This window comes from Cynocephalus volans, chromosome 1, assembly GCF_027409185.1.
Source record: "Cynocephalus volans isolate mCynVol1 chromosome 1, mCynVol1.pri, whole genome shotgun sequence".
In the NCBI taxonomy this organism is placed as follows: domain Eukaryota; kingdom Metazoa; phylum Chordata; class Mammalia; order Dermoptera; family Cynocephalidae; genus Cynocephalus; species Cynocephalus volans.
Window position 1 is genome coordinate 188,869,978 of NC_084460.1, and position 18,008 is coordinate 188,887,985.

General features: G+C 48.2%; 1 protein-coding gene across 2 annotated transcripts in view; it reads left to right on the top strand.

Annotated features, from left to right (window-relative positions):
- The first annotated feature begins 680 nt into the window (after nt 1-680).
- Nucleotides 681-18,008, top strand: part of UBASH3A (ubiquitin associated and SH3 domain containing A) — a 37,938-nt gene continuing 20,610 nt past the window's right edge. For both annotated transcript variants that reach the window (XM_063114178.1, XM_063114187.1), the window contains exons 1-6: nt 681-793; nt 2,687-2,740; nt 5,145-5,331; nt 7,270-7,468; nt 10,987-11,156; nt 12,494-12,702. In XM_063114178.1, the coding sequence (XP_062970248.1) occupies nt 681-793; nt 2,687-2,740; nt 5,145-5,331; nt 7,270-7,468; nt 10,987-11,156; nt 12,494-12,702 (932 nt within the window). The remainder of the gene's footprint in view (nt 794-2,686; nt 2,741-5,144; nt 5,332-7,269; nt 7,469-10,986; nt 11,157-12,493; nt 12,703-18,008) is intronic.

Genomic DNA, 18,008 nt, shown 5'->3' on the forward strand with positions numbered 1-18,008 from the left:
CTCCAGACATTGTCAGATGTCCCCTTGGGTGGCAGAGGTGCAAAATACCCCTGGCTGCAGATCAGTGTTTTATTGCTAGTCCTGGGAGTCGTAGGGGTGTGTGCTCACTTTACCGAAATTCCTTGTGCTGCACATGTGTGATTTGCCAACTTCTCTGTATGCACATTAAACTTTTAAAAAAAATTTAAATTAAAAAACAAGTCAATGAACAACCAAAAGGACCAAAGTTTTAGAGCAAGCAGGTACAATAGATCCAGTGTAGTTTAACGTCTCGTTTGCGGACGAGGAGACGGAGATCCAGGGTCGCTCAGGATGGGCGGCGGAGAGCTCCCACCGCGGACTGCTGCTCCCGTTTCCTTCCTCCGTGCTGTCACATGTTCTTGCTCCCAGCTGCCACCCAAGTCGGTATAGACGCTGATCCCACACAGGGACTCAGTTGGACCTTCAGGCCCTGAGCCCCATTGTGGAAACAGTAAGGGTTGGTGTGAGCTGCATCAGCTCCCTGCAAGGAGAATTCTGAAAACCTATGTCTCATGCAAACAGGATATTAGCTTTTGTCAGAAAGATCAAAAAGGGCTTGAGGTTTTTCTTCGGGGCCTCCGCCTCTCCCCCTTTCCCTTCTCACTTTATCTGCTCGGTTCAGCTTGCAGGCCAGCCTCTTGCACTGCGGGCAGGAAGAGATGGCAGCAGGGGAGACGCAGCTCTACGCCAAGGTCTCCAACAAGCTCAAGGGCCGCCGTGCGCCCTCAATCCTGGACCCCCTCCTGGCCATGGGCTTCCCAGCGCACACCGCGTGAGTACTGCCAGCGCCGCACCCGGGGGCATGTGCCCGGGCCCTGGAGGCTCGCTGGGGGAGCTGGAGACCCTCCTGCGGCTCCCCCAGCACCGCGGCGCCTGGGCGCTGGCTTCCTGTTGTGGCAGTGCACCTTGCAGGGGCAGAGATCGTCTCAAAAGAAGGCTTTTCTCTGCTTTTTACAAAGGGAGATGATCTTTACCTCTGAAAGACCAGCTCCTCTGGCCGGCTGATGGGGGGACTCCGAAGTTGTGAAAATTAGAAGTTAGGTGTTATTCGGGCCACCCCCTTCCTCGGGGTTTGGAGGAGTGTGGGGCCTGGTTGTAGCCTCTTTGTGTGCAGCTCAGTGACTCTGACTGTGGCATTCAAGGTATTTCAGACTCTGATGTGAAGGGCCCCAAAGCCACTGAGTCTTTGTTGAGAGAGTAGTCAGCGAGATCGTGTTTCTGAATAGTACAGGGAAAGCCCTTTGTCCATAGGCACAATCTCCTGAATGTCCAATAACAAAGCAAAATGGTTGAGAAACTACAGAAAAGGTGTCAGTGCCTCGCTACTTACGCAAGAAGGTCGGTAAGTGGCAAATGTCAGCGTTAGATACTACCGCTCTCAGAGAGGGAAGAAACCGTATGGACGTTGGGTTACAGCTGTCACAGCACGGGGTTTCTTAGATCTGGTCCTTCACAGAGGCTTATTTACACGAAAAGTTTAGGTCACCTGGGGTCTGGGAGGGAGCCAAGCCTTCCTTTGACATTATAGCAAAACTGGATGAAGTAACTTTGGAGCTACACGCCTCTCTTCTCCTCCCTAAATCAGGGCTTTGTCCTCACTGTTAGGCTCATGGTAAACCAGGGATCCGTCAAAAGGGAAAGGGTGGATGCCGTGTGCGGGACACCTTCCCCCCGCCGCTCCCCCGCCTGGGTGGAGACGCAGGGCACTGAGGGCAGGGCGCCAGCCGGGCCTCCGCCCCTGAACGAGCCACACTGTGTCTCACTCCTAACATTGTGACGCCTCATATTCAAAATCCTTCTAGTGTAAACCTTAGATGCATGTTGCGGGTAGAGAAATGTGTTCTAAACGTCTCACTTAGACTGGAGTACCTCAAAGTAAGGCTCCTGCCAAGGCCTCCCTGTGAAAGAAAGCCTCTCCAGGTGGCCGCATCCCCATCGGAATTTCCCAAAATACTGCCCTGGGCAGCACCACGGTGGGTGCCTTGTGCTGTTTCTGGCCTGCATTCCTGAATAAATTACCTTAGCCATTCCACTCTGTTCAGTTTGGTCCAGTTCAGCTAAATTCAATGTACATACATCCCAGGTGACGATGGTGAATAAGATATGGACGTCCAGGGCCCTCGCGGTGGCAGAGGAAACTCGTGGGCACAGTGCATCGTGAGGAGCCCCTGGGTGGTGGGAAGCCAGCGGAGGGCTGCAGGCGGCCTGTCTGCGCGGCCTGGGAAGGGAGGCTGCCTGGAGGAGGAGGCAGGCTTGAGCTGAGCCTCACAGGGTCGGTGGGATCTCACTGAGGGGTGCTGGGGCGGCTGCATTTGATGGGTGGGACGGTTTTGCTCTGGTGCAGGATGTGGGGGAGGTGGGAGATGGACTGCAGGAGTGGGCAGAGGCCGGTCTGAGGCACCCAGTTGCCAGGCCAAGGACTGAAGTGGGAGCCTTGGGAGGAAGGTGAGCAGGGAGATTCAAGCAGGTCAGCATTGTCAAAAACCACAGTGATGGTCATGTGGGGGACTGAGACCTGGGCACCAAGCTCCCAGCCGGGAAGCCTAGCAGGCAGGCCTCACCAGGAGGACGCCCTGAAGGCCTGGTGTGTGGAGGCCACCCCCTGCTTCTCCCACCCATCCCAAAGAGTGGACAACTCTGAGTGTCCTGTGTTTATTTTCTGCAGGCTAAAAGCGCTGGCAGCCACTGGAAGAAAGACAGTGGAGGAGGCCTCTGACTGGTGAGTGCGGCTGTCAGCAGAGACGCAGGAACTCTCGGGGGGGGGGGGGACACCAGGCAGGAGGGGCCACTATGGAAATGAAACGCGGTCACCTGGAGCCTACCCACCAGCACAAGGGGAGGAGGCAGAGCCCTCGTTTAAGATGGAAAGAGAAAGGAGAACTTCGAACAAAGCTTTTTTCACTGAAAAATCCAAATTCAACTCTTCAAAGAAGAGAAAAACTTATGTGATTTGTTGAATAAATAGGGAGGAGCCACTTTTGCTGATATAAAATCTCTATTTTTGCTAATATCAAGTCCCATGCTGTCAGGCTGCCTGATGGGAAGGGAAGGCACTGGTGGCCCTGAATTCCCCCCCAAGCCATCAGTGCCAGGTGGTGGGTCGGGGTGAGAGCTCTGGGTCGAGGCAGCCAGCCCACACGCCAGCTGTGAGACTCCGCAGGCCGCCCACTGCCACGGGCCTCAGTTTGCAGAGAATCAGGAAGATTCTCTGAAACCTGTTCTCTAAAACCCTGTCCAGCCTGAATGTGCCACACTCCTGTTACTCTGCCCCGAGGCAGAAAATCCCTCACGCTCTGATCTGGAAGCACACGACACAGCCAGGTCCCACAGGGACTTGCTGATGGCAAGTACTGAAATAGGTCTCGGAGTGTCTGAATGTTCTCACTGGGAACCCCCTTCCTCCTCTGAAAACTCCAGGCCAAGGGCAAAATACGTAGCCCCTCCCTGGGACAAAGAGAAATGCTCAGAAGCCTCTGAGTTCGTCCAACTCTAAAGTCAGCTGCCCAATTTGAACTCAAAACCAAGCCCCCTGCAGTGAGGTGCACGGCCAGTCCCTGCCGGTTACGACCCATCCAGTGAGACAAGGAGACCTGCCAAGGAATGACGGGGAGACAGTGGAGTACGCTAGATTCAGCCAAGAATGGGCCAACATCTCACTAGTAATCAGGGAAATGCAAATTAAGATCCCATTAAAACAAAAAAGGGAGCTTCAAGAGTAGTCGAGGCAAGGCAGGGGTGGCCTCACACTCTACCAGCTGCACTGTGAAGGCAGCCTGGGTGTCCACCGACATCGAGAGTGTGCGTAGTGAACACCCAGCAGTTCCACAGCCAAGCACAGTCCCTGGAGAAACACAGGGCAGAAAAGACACGTACAAAGATCCTCATTACGGTATTATTTTTTCAAAGGAAAACAATTTAAGTCTCCATATGAGAATGCACAAGTACAATGTTACATGTGCGTATGGTGTTACATGGCGTATTGCACAGCCTTTAAAAGACTCACAGGAACAACCTTAACTTGATGTGCATGTGCCAACGTGGATAAATTGCAAAAACGTATTGTGGAGTAAAAATGCAAGCTGCAGAATAATCTAAACAATAGTTTATTATTTATAGAAAAAACACACGAGAGCTATCCTTAGATTTGTTACTTAGATTTCTGGGAGAAAACAAAGCAAATTTATAATTGGGGTTAACTCCAGAAAGGGGGAAGAAGGGAAACAAGATGTGAAGGGGTATGTCTCCCTCTATATTTTCTATCAAAGAGAATGTGTTTCTGCGTAAGTAATGTTTTCCCAAGTGACTGGATACTCCTTTCTAAACTCAATATTATATGACGAGCACTTCCTTGAGTCACTAGAAATTCTTCAAGCCATAGTTTCTAATGAATACATGATAAATAGATTTACTATCATTTGTCTAATTTTTCCTTCTTTCCTTTGTAGACAACCCTATAATAAATATTTTATTTATAGTTTCGTCTATACTTTTTACTCTTTCCTGGGAACAAATTCCTGGAAGTGGAATTATTGGTTCAAAGGGTATAAGTATTTTAAGGCTCTTGATATAAAATCAAATTGTTTTACATAAAGGTTGTACAAATTCATCCTGAAGTCTCACTGCACCTTTGACACAACTGAGCATAACTTATATCCTTTAAAACACGTATGTTTTAATTTGACAGATGAGGAAAATGATGTCTTATGGTTTTAATTCTGTTTTTATTACTAATGAGAAAGAACCTGTATTTTGGGTTGTATATCATGTTTCCTCGATTTCAAAATAACTTCCTGAATCTACAGGAAATATAGTAGCCACTTAAATTTTGCCTAGTTTTTTGTGGTTTTGATTTTTGTATTTAACTTGAAGTTTAAGATGAAATTTCAACTTCCTCTTATTTTCTCTGTCTTTGGCTTTGGACTCAGTGCAGCCTGGGTCTGAGTGCAGGGGCAGCTGGCCAGCCCCGCTGCCTGGCACCTCTCACCCATGGCACAGCTGGAGGTTGAATCTGGGTAATGTGCGTACACTGCGTGCTCAGCCTGCCCAGGATTTTGAGTTGCTGTTGTTGCTATCATTTGTCCTTATCATGACATGAGGTGAAAGTGTCATCTTCTCTGTTGCAGGCTGCGTTGTCACTGCAATGACCCTTCCCTGGATGACCCCATCCCCCAGGAGTATGCCCTTTTCCTCTGTCCCACGGGGCCCCTGCTGGAAAGACTTCAGGAGTTCTGGAGGGAGAGCAAGCGTCAGTGTGCGAAGAACAGAGCTCATGAGGTCTTCCCGCACGTGACCCTCTGTGACTTTTTCACAGTGAGTTGGCCCCGGCGTGCCTTGCATGCCAGCACCACAGCAGCTCAAGTCATTTTTCTGTGATAACCAGGAATGATAGAACAAAACTGATCCACTTCAATGAAATGGTCCAGAACTGCAGTATTTGCGGGCCCCTTGTGTGGGCCATCCTCTGCTTTCCTCCTCGCCTTCATCTGGACAAGTCCTATTCATCCTTCATGACCCCACTCATTTATCCCCACTGTTTTTCAAGTTTTCCCCAGCTCCGCAGGCAGAAGTTGTTCCTCTTTCTGTTCCTGCTGTCTTTTTGTTTATATCTCCAGTGGTGCTTTGTGTGTCTGGGGCAGCTCTGCATCCATCACCAGACTGAGTCCCTCAAGGGAAGGCATGTGCTCAGTCACCTTTGTACCCCCAGAGACGAGCATAGCATTTCAAATAGAGCGGGTGCTTCCTAAGTGTGTGATTAGTCAGCTGAAGAAGGGGTGACTGTAGGCTCTTCACAGATGAAGTTGTCTCAGACCAGCCCTCTGATTTAGAAGGTGGTTGAATAAGGAGGTACAGGGAGGTGACCAGGACATGGGGGCTGCTCAGAAGAGAAGGAGGTACAAGGACAAGGAAGGGAGGGATAGGCGTCTACTTCCTCCGAGGCTCCTATCAGAGGAACCTGGAGAGGGACACCCACTTCCACTGTTCCCTGGCCTGCCCCAGCGCTGCTGTCAGCACCCCAGCCCACGGCCATCCCACCCCTAGGTGGTCAGCTGAGTGCCCCCTGCAGGCATCATCTGTTCTGGCCATTTTGAGGGATTCCCCTCCATTCCAACTCCAGGCTCCAGAGTGCTGGGGAAAAGGGGAAAGCAAACCTCTGCAGGGAAAGGTTTCTAGAAGACATCCCAGGAGAAGCAGCACCTTCCAAAGCCTCTGTTCATCACCCCAGTTTTCCTGAGACTTGGGGAACTCTCAGACACAGTACTAAACCCAGGAAAGTCACAGGCAAACTGGGTCAGTTGGTCACCCTACGTTGACATCGATGGCATTTGTGACAGTCAGACTCCTCTCTGGCTTGCCATCCGGAGCTCAACAGGGAAGGGGAAGGCAGCCAAAGCCTGTGGTGAAACATAGGCTCAGAAATCAGATAGGCTCAGTGACAGTGGTGAGAGAGCAGAACTCAGCCCCCCAGCTGCTGCTCTTCCCCTAGAGTTCACACACACACACACGCATACACACACATGTACATTGCATATACACACACACACACACACACACACATGCATACAGACACATGTACATTGCATATACACACAGACACTGCATACACACACACGTACAGTGCATATACACACACATGTACACTGCATACACACACACAGAGAGACAACATGCACAGACACACAAGCACACACAGAGACACACATGTACATACACACACAGAGAGACACACAAACACAGGTTTATGCACACAAACACACACAGAGAGACACACATGTACACACATGCATACACACAGGTGGAAGGCTCAGTGGCTGGATGTGCCAGCTAACTGCTCCCTTCACCACAGGTTCTGAGCAGTGTACCCCTGCGGCCTCTGGGTCTCCTGGCAGCCGACCCACAATCCTGAACAAAGCTATGGTCCCGGGAGTACAGAAAAGGGACTGGCCAGGAGGTGCTGCAGGGGTGAAGCCAACATGACACAAAGGAGGGATGCAGTTAATCACGAGGGAATCTCCAAACTGGGTCCTCACAGGAGATTCCATTCCAAAGAGAATTCTCCTAAAATATCTAAAAAACGGAGGTCCAGGCATAGAACAGATCCATAACCCCACATACACAGGGACTATATAGTTTGTTTTAACATTTTGAACTGAAAAGTCTCACTTTGCTGCTTGGTTTTTATAAATTGAATTAATTGGTGGCTTTCCAACAGGAGGTGAGAAAACATATTCTCTGTCCCTTTTCCCTTAGTGTGAAGACCAGAAGGTGGACTGTCTGTATGAGGCTCTAAAGAGAGCGGGGGACCGGGTCCTGGGTTCCTTCCCCTCGGTTGTCCCTCTGGTTCTCCATTCTTCCACCAGCTACCTTGGCTTCTTCCTGAACGGCACCCCCGCTGAAGTTATCCGCGAGTTTGCCATGATGTTTGCCACGGAAGCATCTGTCTTGGCAGGTAGGCAGCCCAGTTGACTCCAAACACAGGGCCTGGCTAACAGCAAGTGATGGGCTGTGCCTGCCCACTTGGGTGCATGGGTGGTTTCCAGGGGGCAGCGTCCAGCAGCCATGGTCAGACAGTGGGGGGGCTTTCTTCTAGGCTGCCCGTGCCCAGGCATTCCATCTTCCCCTTCTCCAACGTCAGCCAGTCATGATGACACAGCTTTCACTTGTGGCCCAACCATTTGACTAGAGCCACCTACTGAGCTACTATATCCTTCAGAACTAAACAAATAGAGAGCTCCTAGACCAACAGTGGTTTTTTCTTTAAGTAGAATTTGCCTTGTTTGCATCAATGTGGTTTTTACATCAGCTGGCTTAGTGATGTGCCAGCAACCTGGTAAACTGTCCCAGAGGGTGTCCCCAGCACCCAGCATGAGCTCGTGGGGTCACAAGCTGGTGCACACAGCAGGGCCAGGGCCTCCCAAGCCCATCATCCTTACCTGGGAGAAACACAAGTCCTATGTGATTTCTTTTAATTTTTAGGTTTGAGCTCAGTCTTTTCTCCTCGGCCTCTCAGGGGAAAGATTATCCAGAGTCAGTTGCAGAATCTGCAAAATTCCCTTTTCTCCAAACACCAGCCCTAGCCTAGAGACAAAGGCCACCTCTGGGGTGTGGTGGAGAAAATTCTGGACTTGACACCAGAAGATAAGAATTTTTCCTGAGTCTCTGATTAGTGGTGTGACTTTAATCAATTCATTTCAACTCCTTGTCTTTTTTCTTTCTCTATGAAATGGCAAGGGCCCTGGCTCTTCAATGAACAGTGTTGCCTATTTTGTGGACCATCCCCCCATAGCTCCTGCACATAGAAGGTGCTCGATACTGTCATGATTTGCTGACTCTGAACCTTGAGGAGGCCACGGTGTCCTGGTAGGAAGACCCTTCCTGCCTCTCCCCCAAAGTTAGTCCGCCCTGTGCTCAGACCTGTATGAATGTGGATCCTGGCCCCACAAATAAATCCATAAATCCCAGGTTCTGCTTGGAGCCTGGCTGGTGAGTCTGGGGATCATATTTGCTAGATAATTATGAAATCAACCTAGGTCATTGTGGATTCGTCTCCTTTATCAGATGATGGCTCTTTCATGTCCTTTCCTCTACAAGGACAACGTGGTTCCTGTCCTGGTGCAGCCACCAGCCACTTGCCTCTGGGCAGGCAGCTCACTTACTCTTCATGCCCCCCAGGGGTCTCATTGTCCTCCTCTTAGAAATGGGAAGACTGAGGCTACAAAGGGTAAAGTGCCTGCCCAAGCTCACTGTGCTGTGGTGAGTGGTGTCTCCTAAGAATTTAAGTCACCAGGAACCTCAGAATGTGACTGTATTAGGGTTCTCCAGAGAGACAGAGCCAATAGGATATGTTATAAATACATGAGAGGGGATTTATTAGGGGAATTGGCTCATGTGATTGTGAAGAGAAATCCCCTGATAGACCGTCTGCAAACTGGATGCCAGCAGCATGGCTCGGTCCAAGTCCTAAGTCCTCAAAACCAGGGAAGCCAATGGTGTCCTTGGTGTAAGTTCTGGAACCCAGAAGCTGAAGAGTCGAGTTCAGATGTCCACAGACAGGAGAGCAAAGTGTATCCCACCTACAGCGGATAGAGAGAGCTTCACCTTTTTTCTCCATTTTTGTTCTTTCCAGGCCCCTAGTGGATTGGATGGTTCCCACCCATACTGAGGGCAGATCTTTCCCACCCAGTCCACTCAGTCTGTCATGCTAATCTCTTCTAGAGACACCCTCATGGACACACCTAAAAAGATAGCTTTATCAGGTTTCTTGGTTTTCCTAAATCTAATCAAGTTGACACCTAGAATTAACCTTCACAGTGACCTTATTTGGAAAGAGGGTCTTTGCAGATGTAATTAGTTAAGATGAGATCACACTGGATTAGGGTGGGCCCTAAATCCATTGACTGGTGTCCTCATAAGAAGGAAAGAAGACACACAGAGACAGAGAAGAAAAGGCCATGTGACAACCAAGGCAGAAATTGGAGTGATATGGCCACAAACCAAGGGACGCCTGGGGCCACCAGAAGCTAGAAGAGGCAGGAAGGATCTTTCCCTAGAGCCTTCTTAGGGCACTTGGCCCTGCCAACACTTTAATTTTGGACTTCTGGTCTCCAGAACTATTAGAATAAGTTTCTGTTGTTTTAAGCCCCCAGTGTGTGACAATTTGTTATAGTAGCCCCAGGAAAGCAGTGCAATCCTCTGCCCAGTTCTGGTGGAGATGAAACCAGCCTGGGTCTGGAGCCACAGAGGGAAGAAAAGACAAGGGCCATTCAGAAGTTGGTGTGACTCACTCCTATGTCACCCTGACAACAGCCAGTGGTGAGTCTTTCCCAGGCCACACTGGCTCACATGGCAAGGACGTCTTCCCCCACTGCTAAAAAATTCATAAAAGGAATTTCCCCACCACCCACACACTCCTGCTTTAGGCTGCTCAGCCCAGCAGTTCGGGGATTGCTTAGAACCTCGAGGGTTTCTAGTCTGCCGCTAAAGACTCACCTGCACTGTGGAAGGCCTCGGCGGGGCCAAGTGGCGTGGCTCCCAGGAAGTGCTTGTATATGCCTGGACATTTTTTAGGGGGATCAGGTCGTGTTTGTTTGTAAATGTTGCTGTGGAGAGGTGGCAGTACCTACTCGTTACTGAGAAACCACTGGAGAAGCAAGTTAATGGACTGATTTCCTGGCCCAACCCCGGCAGGCACCTGTCACTGTCCTCAAGTTACTACTGTCAAAAGAGAAGTTGACTCAGATCAAGACACTCTGCCAAGGTCACCCTGCCAACAAGGGCACAATGGGGTGGAAAGGAAGGTCTGTCCAAAACCCAAGTCTGTGTAGTTCCCATCATGATTCCAACCGCCTCCCCAGGACATAAAATAGTTTGTGGCCAGCTGCAATCAGATCCTGGCTGCCTCAGTGATGCCAGCCACTCTGCTCACTGACCTGAGAGCCTTACAGGGAGGGCAGAGGTGTCACTCCAAAAGACACGGGGCTTGGCCACTCCCAGGGCCTCCTGCTTGACCCAAGTCAGGCAGAAGTTAGAGACACTATATGCTTTACAAAGTTTTGTTACTTATGGAGTTTTCTTCCTAAGACGCCACATTTGGACAAAAAGCTGTTGACCTGGCGCAGAACCTGTGGGCCCAGGACTACAAGAAATATGCACAACCAGGCACAAAGAAGCAGTCTGCTCTGTACATTTGAATCATTTGTTTGGGCATCTATTTTGCAAATTGCTAGTCCCGGAGACCCTGAACCCACATCTCCACACCCTCGTCTTTATTTCCTTGAAAAACATGCAGGTATCCAACCATCTCCTTTATCATATGAACCTGGAGAGGCCACAGTGCGGGCGAGTCCTTGCCTTGTCTACGAAGCCCGATGCCAAGAGATGGGGGGTGGAGGCAGGAGGCGCCACATGTGAAGGCGTTTCTGCCGCGATCCCCGGTGTGGAGCACTGATGGTTTACCTGCTCCCACAGACTGCTCCGTGAAGCCTTGCACCAAGCAGCTGCATCTGACCCTGGCCCACAAGTTCTACCCCCACCACCAGAGGACACTGGAGCAGCTGGCCAGAGCCATCCCTCCTGACCACCCCTGCCAGTGGGCTGCCACGCTATACTCCCGAGACATGCGCTTCGTGCACTACCAGGTGAGAACCCCCGGGCTGGCTGGGGTGCACCCCACCCTCCCCATAGGGAAGGAATGAGAAAACGGCCTTGCCTGACAGCACTTGCCCCTGGGGCCCCTGAATGCAGATGTTGTAGTGGAAGGGAGGACTTCTGTTCCTTCTCTAAAACTGTTTCCTTTCTTGTGCAATTTGAAACTAGCGTTCTTCTATAGACAAGTCGTAGAGGTGTTGCTTTGTGTTGCTTCGCCCCCCACGGATTTGTCACCTCACTTCCCCTGGGTGACAGAAACACAAAGGATTACTCGAAGCCCATCTCTTCTGAGCAGTGAGAGGCCCCGAAGTGGTTAATCTCCCGCCAGAACCCTCAAGTGAGAGGGATCCCTTCCTCGGGAAATTAATGCCAAATTGGGGTTCTCTTCCTGCATTTATTTTGCACACCAGGAAGTTACAGGAAGAGAACATAGCTGGGATTATAGTTTAACAATATAGGCTGGTAACTTTGAGTGAAACAAGCCAGATGACATTCCAGTAGACAATTAAGTGGTCTTATCAACACAAGCTTGATCTTAGCAAGCATTCCTTCCTATAGCAATTTCTCAGTATCTTTATGTAACACTCAGTAACTAGTCTGTCTTTGAGCCAGCGACCTGCTGTGCTATAATTCTTATCTTGCAACAGAGACTTAAAGCCTGAGGAAAATTTCCTGTCCTTGCAAGGTCAATATTTGAAACTGCAAGGCTTTGGAAAACCAGGCCCTGTGAAGTACATATGCTTTATTGTATATTCCACATAGAGGTGCAGAAATTTTAAAACAAAATGGAAACATTTTTGGTATTAAAAAGAAATGTTGTAAAGATATGTGAATACATGTTTTGCTTATTAATTTAATTTAAATAATGATCAGGGGGAAGCTTCATTCCGGGCCTTCCTTCCCCAAGTACTGACTGCTTTAGAAAGAAAGCATCAGGGTCTCCTTTGGGACCCGGGGAGGAAGTATGAGTGAATCCACTATGTTCTGTGTCAGAGGAGAAGCTGTGAACAATCTCACACCAAGGAAGGTGGACGGGAACGTCTAGTTATTCTTTAAGATCTTTTGTACATGAAATCAGTAAATGGATGGATGTATGGTAGACAGTAGACACCAAAATTTATTTCTAAATCTAGCCAAAGACTTCTGTGCTGTATTCTGTTATATTCCATGCTGTTTATTGTTAGACAAAGGCTTGGATGGTGTCCTGGAGACACAGAACACATCAGGAGCCCTGGCAGCAGGAGGTGGGGCATAACTGGCCTCCTGCTGCTGTGGTTTCCCAGTGCACATCCCTGTTGAAGTGTGAAACCACTTGCCCCTTCTCTAGACCCTGAGGGCCCTGTTCCAGTACAAGCCCCAGAATGTGGACGAGCTGATCCTGAGTCCTGGCGACTATGTCTTTGTGGACCCCACTCAGCAGGAGGAAGCCAGCGAGGGCTGGGTAATTGGGATCTCACAGCGGACAGGCTGCCGGGGCTTCCTGCCCGAAAACTACACGGAACGTGCCAGTGAGTCTGACACCTGGGTGAAGCACAGGTGAGTGCTTGCGCTCAGCACAGCCCAGTCTGAGTGAGTGTCTGAGGGCGTCCACCTGAGAATAGTGGTCACCGTGTTTGCATGCTTCTAGACCATTCCATCATTGGTAAAATTGCATTCTCTGTGCTGGCAAAATTATCCCTGGAGGTATGCAGTGAATATCTCGATTGGTTTGTGGTTTCTGCTGATAACATTCGGAAAGCACGGATTTATTCTGTAATACTCTTCTGAGGTAGTAATCCCGAAATTATTGCAAAATATTACTTTCTTATTATGAACGTAATCATTATACTTAGAGGTCTTACCCTTGGGCTTGTTTATTCTTCTGCTCAGTGTACAAACTATAAAGTCTTAAGGTATATTATTGGTTTTCTATTTCTGTAGAGCAAATTAACACAAATTTAACAGCTAAAAGAAAATACATTTATCTTCTCATAGTTTTTATGGGCTAGAAGTCAGAGTATAGATTAATTTGGTTCTCCATTCGGGGTCTCACAGGCTCTGGGTCTCAAAGTATTGGCCAGAGCCTCATCTGAGGCTCAGGGTTCTCTTCTAAGCTCACATGTTTGTTGGCAACATTTATTTTTTTGAAGCTACAGTATCCTTGGCAGCTTGCTTCTTCATGTTCATCTGAATAATCTCTTAATTTTACTGTCTTTAGCATCATCTTGCAAGGCTAAGGATTTTCAAAATCATCAGGTACTGGTTCCTTTTTGTTTAATGCTCAGTTTATCATCTCCTCTCCCATTTCATTGTAAGCAACAAGAAATTAGATCATAACTTTAACACTTTGCTTTGAAATAACCCTAGCTACCTTACCAGCTTCATTGCTCACAAGTTCTACTTTCCACAGACAATTTTCCTAAACTTTGTTCTCTTATTTAGCTTTGCATAAAAAACCAGGGACAGCGTTTGTGCCCCTGGGCTGCCCCACCAAATGTAATGACAGGAGTGGATTCCAGCCAGATCCCACCTGCTCTGCAAAGTGTCACATTCCATACAATCTTAACCTGAGGCCGTTTAACTTCTTATCCTAATGAGTAAACACGGAGGACCACAAAGACAGACATGGGAAGGAGGGTGCAGCTGTGGTCGTGTGGCGCTGTTCACTGGCGTATTGACTCATGATCCACTTAATTAAAGCTATTTTAAGGCTGCTTAAAAGAGGCACAATAGCTTTAAACACTAAATACCATACCCCGTGCCGGGCTCCATTCTTTACCTTTACCCTCATTAACTGCCGTGTTCATTCCAGTAGCCCTGAGGTAGGCACTGTTATTGCTCCATTTTACAGTCAGTGAAACTGAGACACAGAGAATGAATAACTTTCCCACATTCACACAGTGAGCAAGCAGCAGAGGAAGCAGGATTCAAACCCCATCCTACTTCTGAGCTTGGGTTTTCAACTATTACCTAAACTGCTTGTGGAATAATAAGTCAATGAGATAAACTGTGATTCATCTGTACTTGCAGCTCTAAAAGAATCATGAGGAAGTACATTATGTACTAATATGAAAAAAATGTCCAAGACTTATGTATAAGTGGTATAAATAAGCTGCAGAACAATGTGTATGGTGTGACACTATTTGTGGGGAACAGGGAAGCAACACATGCTGGTTCGTACATGTGAATGCAGAATATGTATTCATATGCACGTACATGCCTAAAAGTTTCCTGCAAGAATGTCTAGAAACAGAACGATGAGTAAATGAGTAAACGGTGGTTACTCTTGGGAGTTGGGAGTAGGAGCTGGGAGAATGGGACGAGAATGGGAGGGAGACTTTTCACTCTCTGCCATTTCACAATTTTAAAATTTATGAACCATGTAAATGTATTACTTATTCAAAAGGTAAGTTAATCAATTTTAAATTTAAAGAAAATAATATAAGAAAATTGAGTCAAAGGGGAAATAAAGGCAGAGAAGTCTAACAAAGCCAGGGCTGAGGTCTGTGCACACCGTGCATGCTGAGAAGTCCTGGCTCCACACTTCTCACATCTGATGTAGAAAGGGACATGCCTTCAACAAAATCGTCAGGGCCATCCCAAGTACGTGCAGGCCAGTGACAGGAGAAGCACAATTTACTGGTGTGGACATGTTCATGGGTCTAGTGGCAATTAATACATCAGTCACTCATGTCCAAAATAACCACTCCAGCCACCACACAGATGGTTGTGGGGTTCTTGGGACTTGTCTACCACAAAATCACAGTCCAATATTTGTCCATCACTCTGAAGAAGATCAGAGATGATCTGGATGGTGACAGTAGTGGAAGAGCATATCCACAAACCACAAGCCTTCCACTCTCCCTGTAGGAGAAAGGATGGAGCATGACTGTGGAAGAAAAAGCACACAGGCCCCAAGTGTCAGAGCCCAGAGAATTTGTCATCATCTTCTAGCCAAGACGAGATTTCTAACACTGAAGCCATACACGTCAAATGACTTTTCAAAAACCTCAGAGTAAGTTGGTGGCAAAGAGCTCAGACACGATACAGGTACTATTATGGGCTATTATGTCTCCTGTAAAATTCATGTGTTGAAGTCCTGATCCCCAGTACCTCTTTGGAGATAGGATCTTTAGAGGTTATTACGTTTAAGTAAGGTCATATGGGTGGGCCCTAATCCAATCCAATTGGTGTTATAAGAAGAGGAGATCAGGACACAGACACACACAGAGGGACGACCATGTGAGGACACAGGGAGAAGATGCCACCTGCAAGCCAAGGAGAGAGGCCTCAGGAGGAACCAGCCCTGCTCACCCTGCTCTTAGATTTCCAGCTGCCCAGTCTGAATGCTTTGTTCCAGCAGCCCCAGGAAACTAACACAGGGACATTGTCCGTGCAGCCCCACAGACGGGAGCTGTGCCCCTGTGGAAGAACCAGGTGGAATGTGAACCCATCTATTTCTATGGGGTGAGTTCCCCATTAAGTGACATTAAGTTAAGAGAAAATCAGAAATGTCAAAATGCTAAGCTTTTCCTTTCCGTCACCAATGCTCCCATTGCAAACTTGATTATATTTCATTTGAAAGACTAGCAAAAAAATCCAGTTTTCTCTCAGCTCTAAACTTCACAGATGTCACTTGTAGATAAGGAGGCTTTACTGTCTGCATCATGAGGCACAGCAGGGTGCGGGCCCCCACCTTGTCCTCCGGAAGAGGAAACCAACCGACATTTCCTATGTTAACACAAGATCTACGGGTTGTGCCTCTGTGGCTCAGAGCGGGTTCATTTGAGGAGAGAACTGTCCATGGTTAGAACATGAGTATTAATATTCCTGGGTGACTTACAACCAACTAGAGCATGCATGCCGTACCTTTCGGCATCTGGCAGCACGAACAAAGTGCTCCTGTTGGCCTGGACCCACCGGTAGGAGTTCTCACATCAACACAGGACCAGCAACGGCAACATGGAAAGAGAAATACAACTTGCAGACAATTCAAGGCATGTGTGACCTGAGTCAGAGCACCCACGGGCAGTGAATGGTCCAGGGCACGAGGGTTAGGGGTGCCCGGCCAAGGGTCCAAGGCTGTGTTGCAACAAGCTGGAGATATGGCACTGTCCTGGCCCTGACGGGTCTCGGGATGGAGACTTGGGGAGCTGCTGCTGCGTTTATGAGAATTTGGGGACGTGGAGCCTCTATGGGAGAAACGTAAGCATTTACAAGTGGGCTGAATAACTGGAAACACATCATGTTGCTGGCAGTGAAACGTGAATCACGGGACTGTGTCCCTTCCTCCCAGCCTCATTTCCAGGCTTACTGAAATTCCTGGCAAAATCCCAATGGGATATTTTGTCAGAGCTTCACCAAATGAATGAAAAGTGTATGTGGAAGAATAAACAGGAGAAAAGAACAGAGAGAATTTTGAAAAATAAAAATAATGAGAGAAAATACTTGCCCGACCAGATTTTTAAAATATGTTATAAATCCGTAATATGGTCCTGGCTGGAGGGAAAGAAAAAAACAGATCGGCGAGACAGAATTGGTAACAGAGAAGCAGGTGTGGCATACAGGAATTCACAGGCATCGAAGCACATCCGGCATAGGGAAAGAAGTGGCTGTGAAACGGGTGGAATTTTATGCCCGCTCACATCACGCGTGGAAGCCAGTTCCTGGCAGAATCAAGAAGTAAACAGAAAAATAAAATCATTTTTAAAATAGAAGGCAGTTTAAACAAGTGCATTTCTGATTTCTGGAGTGGGGAGAGCTTTGGAAGCTCAGAAGCAGGGGAAGGGGTCTCATAGTGAGACTTAACAGAGCTGTCTTTAATAATTATTAAATGCAAGACCCACTTTCCTCAAATCAGAAAAGGCTTTTTGATTTTTGCCATTTTAATTTAAAAACATTATTAACACTGGGTGAGCACATAAGGAGTTAGATACACTTCTACAGTGCAGATGGGAGTGAAAATGTCTAGAAAGCAAATTAGCAATATGTTCCCAGAACCTTACCCTCTGGCCCAACAGTTCGCGTTCTGGGGCTCCATCCTAAGAAAGAAAGAAATCAGGGTTAGTATTCTTTGTCAGCTTGTACAAAGTGGTTTTGAAAAATGGAGACAACATATGTTTCTGACAATTACGGAAATGTTTATCCAAATTATGACATATACATATATTACATATTATGCAGCCACTAAAATATTTTCAAGTAATTCTTAGTAGTGTGGGTAACTGGTATGTGTAACTGTATGTGTACTATGCGTTGCAGCCTTGTAGGTAAACATGTGCATGCACCCCAGCTCCACCAAATCTCCCCCACCGGTCCTTCACACGCCCCATGGACCCTCCTTCCTTTTCCATGTGAACTTCCACATTCAGCCATTGCATCCACTCCCTGGAACATCCTTAAGTCCTTGTCCTTGTCCTTTCTGCTGCCCAGACCTGCCTGGCAAGGCCCTAACCCCAGTTAGATCCATCCCTGCTCCGGCTCAGTGGAAAGAGCCAGGGAAACCATGCCTCGCTGCTGGGTCTCACACCCATTCATACCTCCAAACATTCTCCTCCCACCCCCTCCTGAGCAACAGTCTCGCTTCCTATTCACTATGGCAGGTAGGCAGTCAGAAGAGTGTACACAGACACCTTCCACCACGCCACCCACCTGCCAGCCTCTGGGCCCACATGCTCTTCTCCCCACCAAATGGCAATGCAGGGTACTAACTCCAGCCAAGGCCACCCTGCCCACTGGGGCTCCACGTTCCCTCTCTCCTGGACACCCCATGCCCTCCAAGGACATTGTGCCAGCATCATCCATTGTCTCTTGGACCCTCCTCCGTTGTTCCCACCAGCAAACAAACATGCTGTCATCTAAAA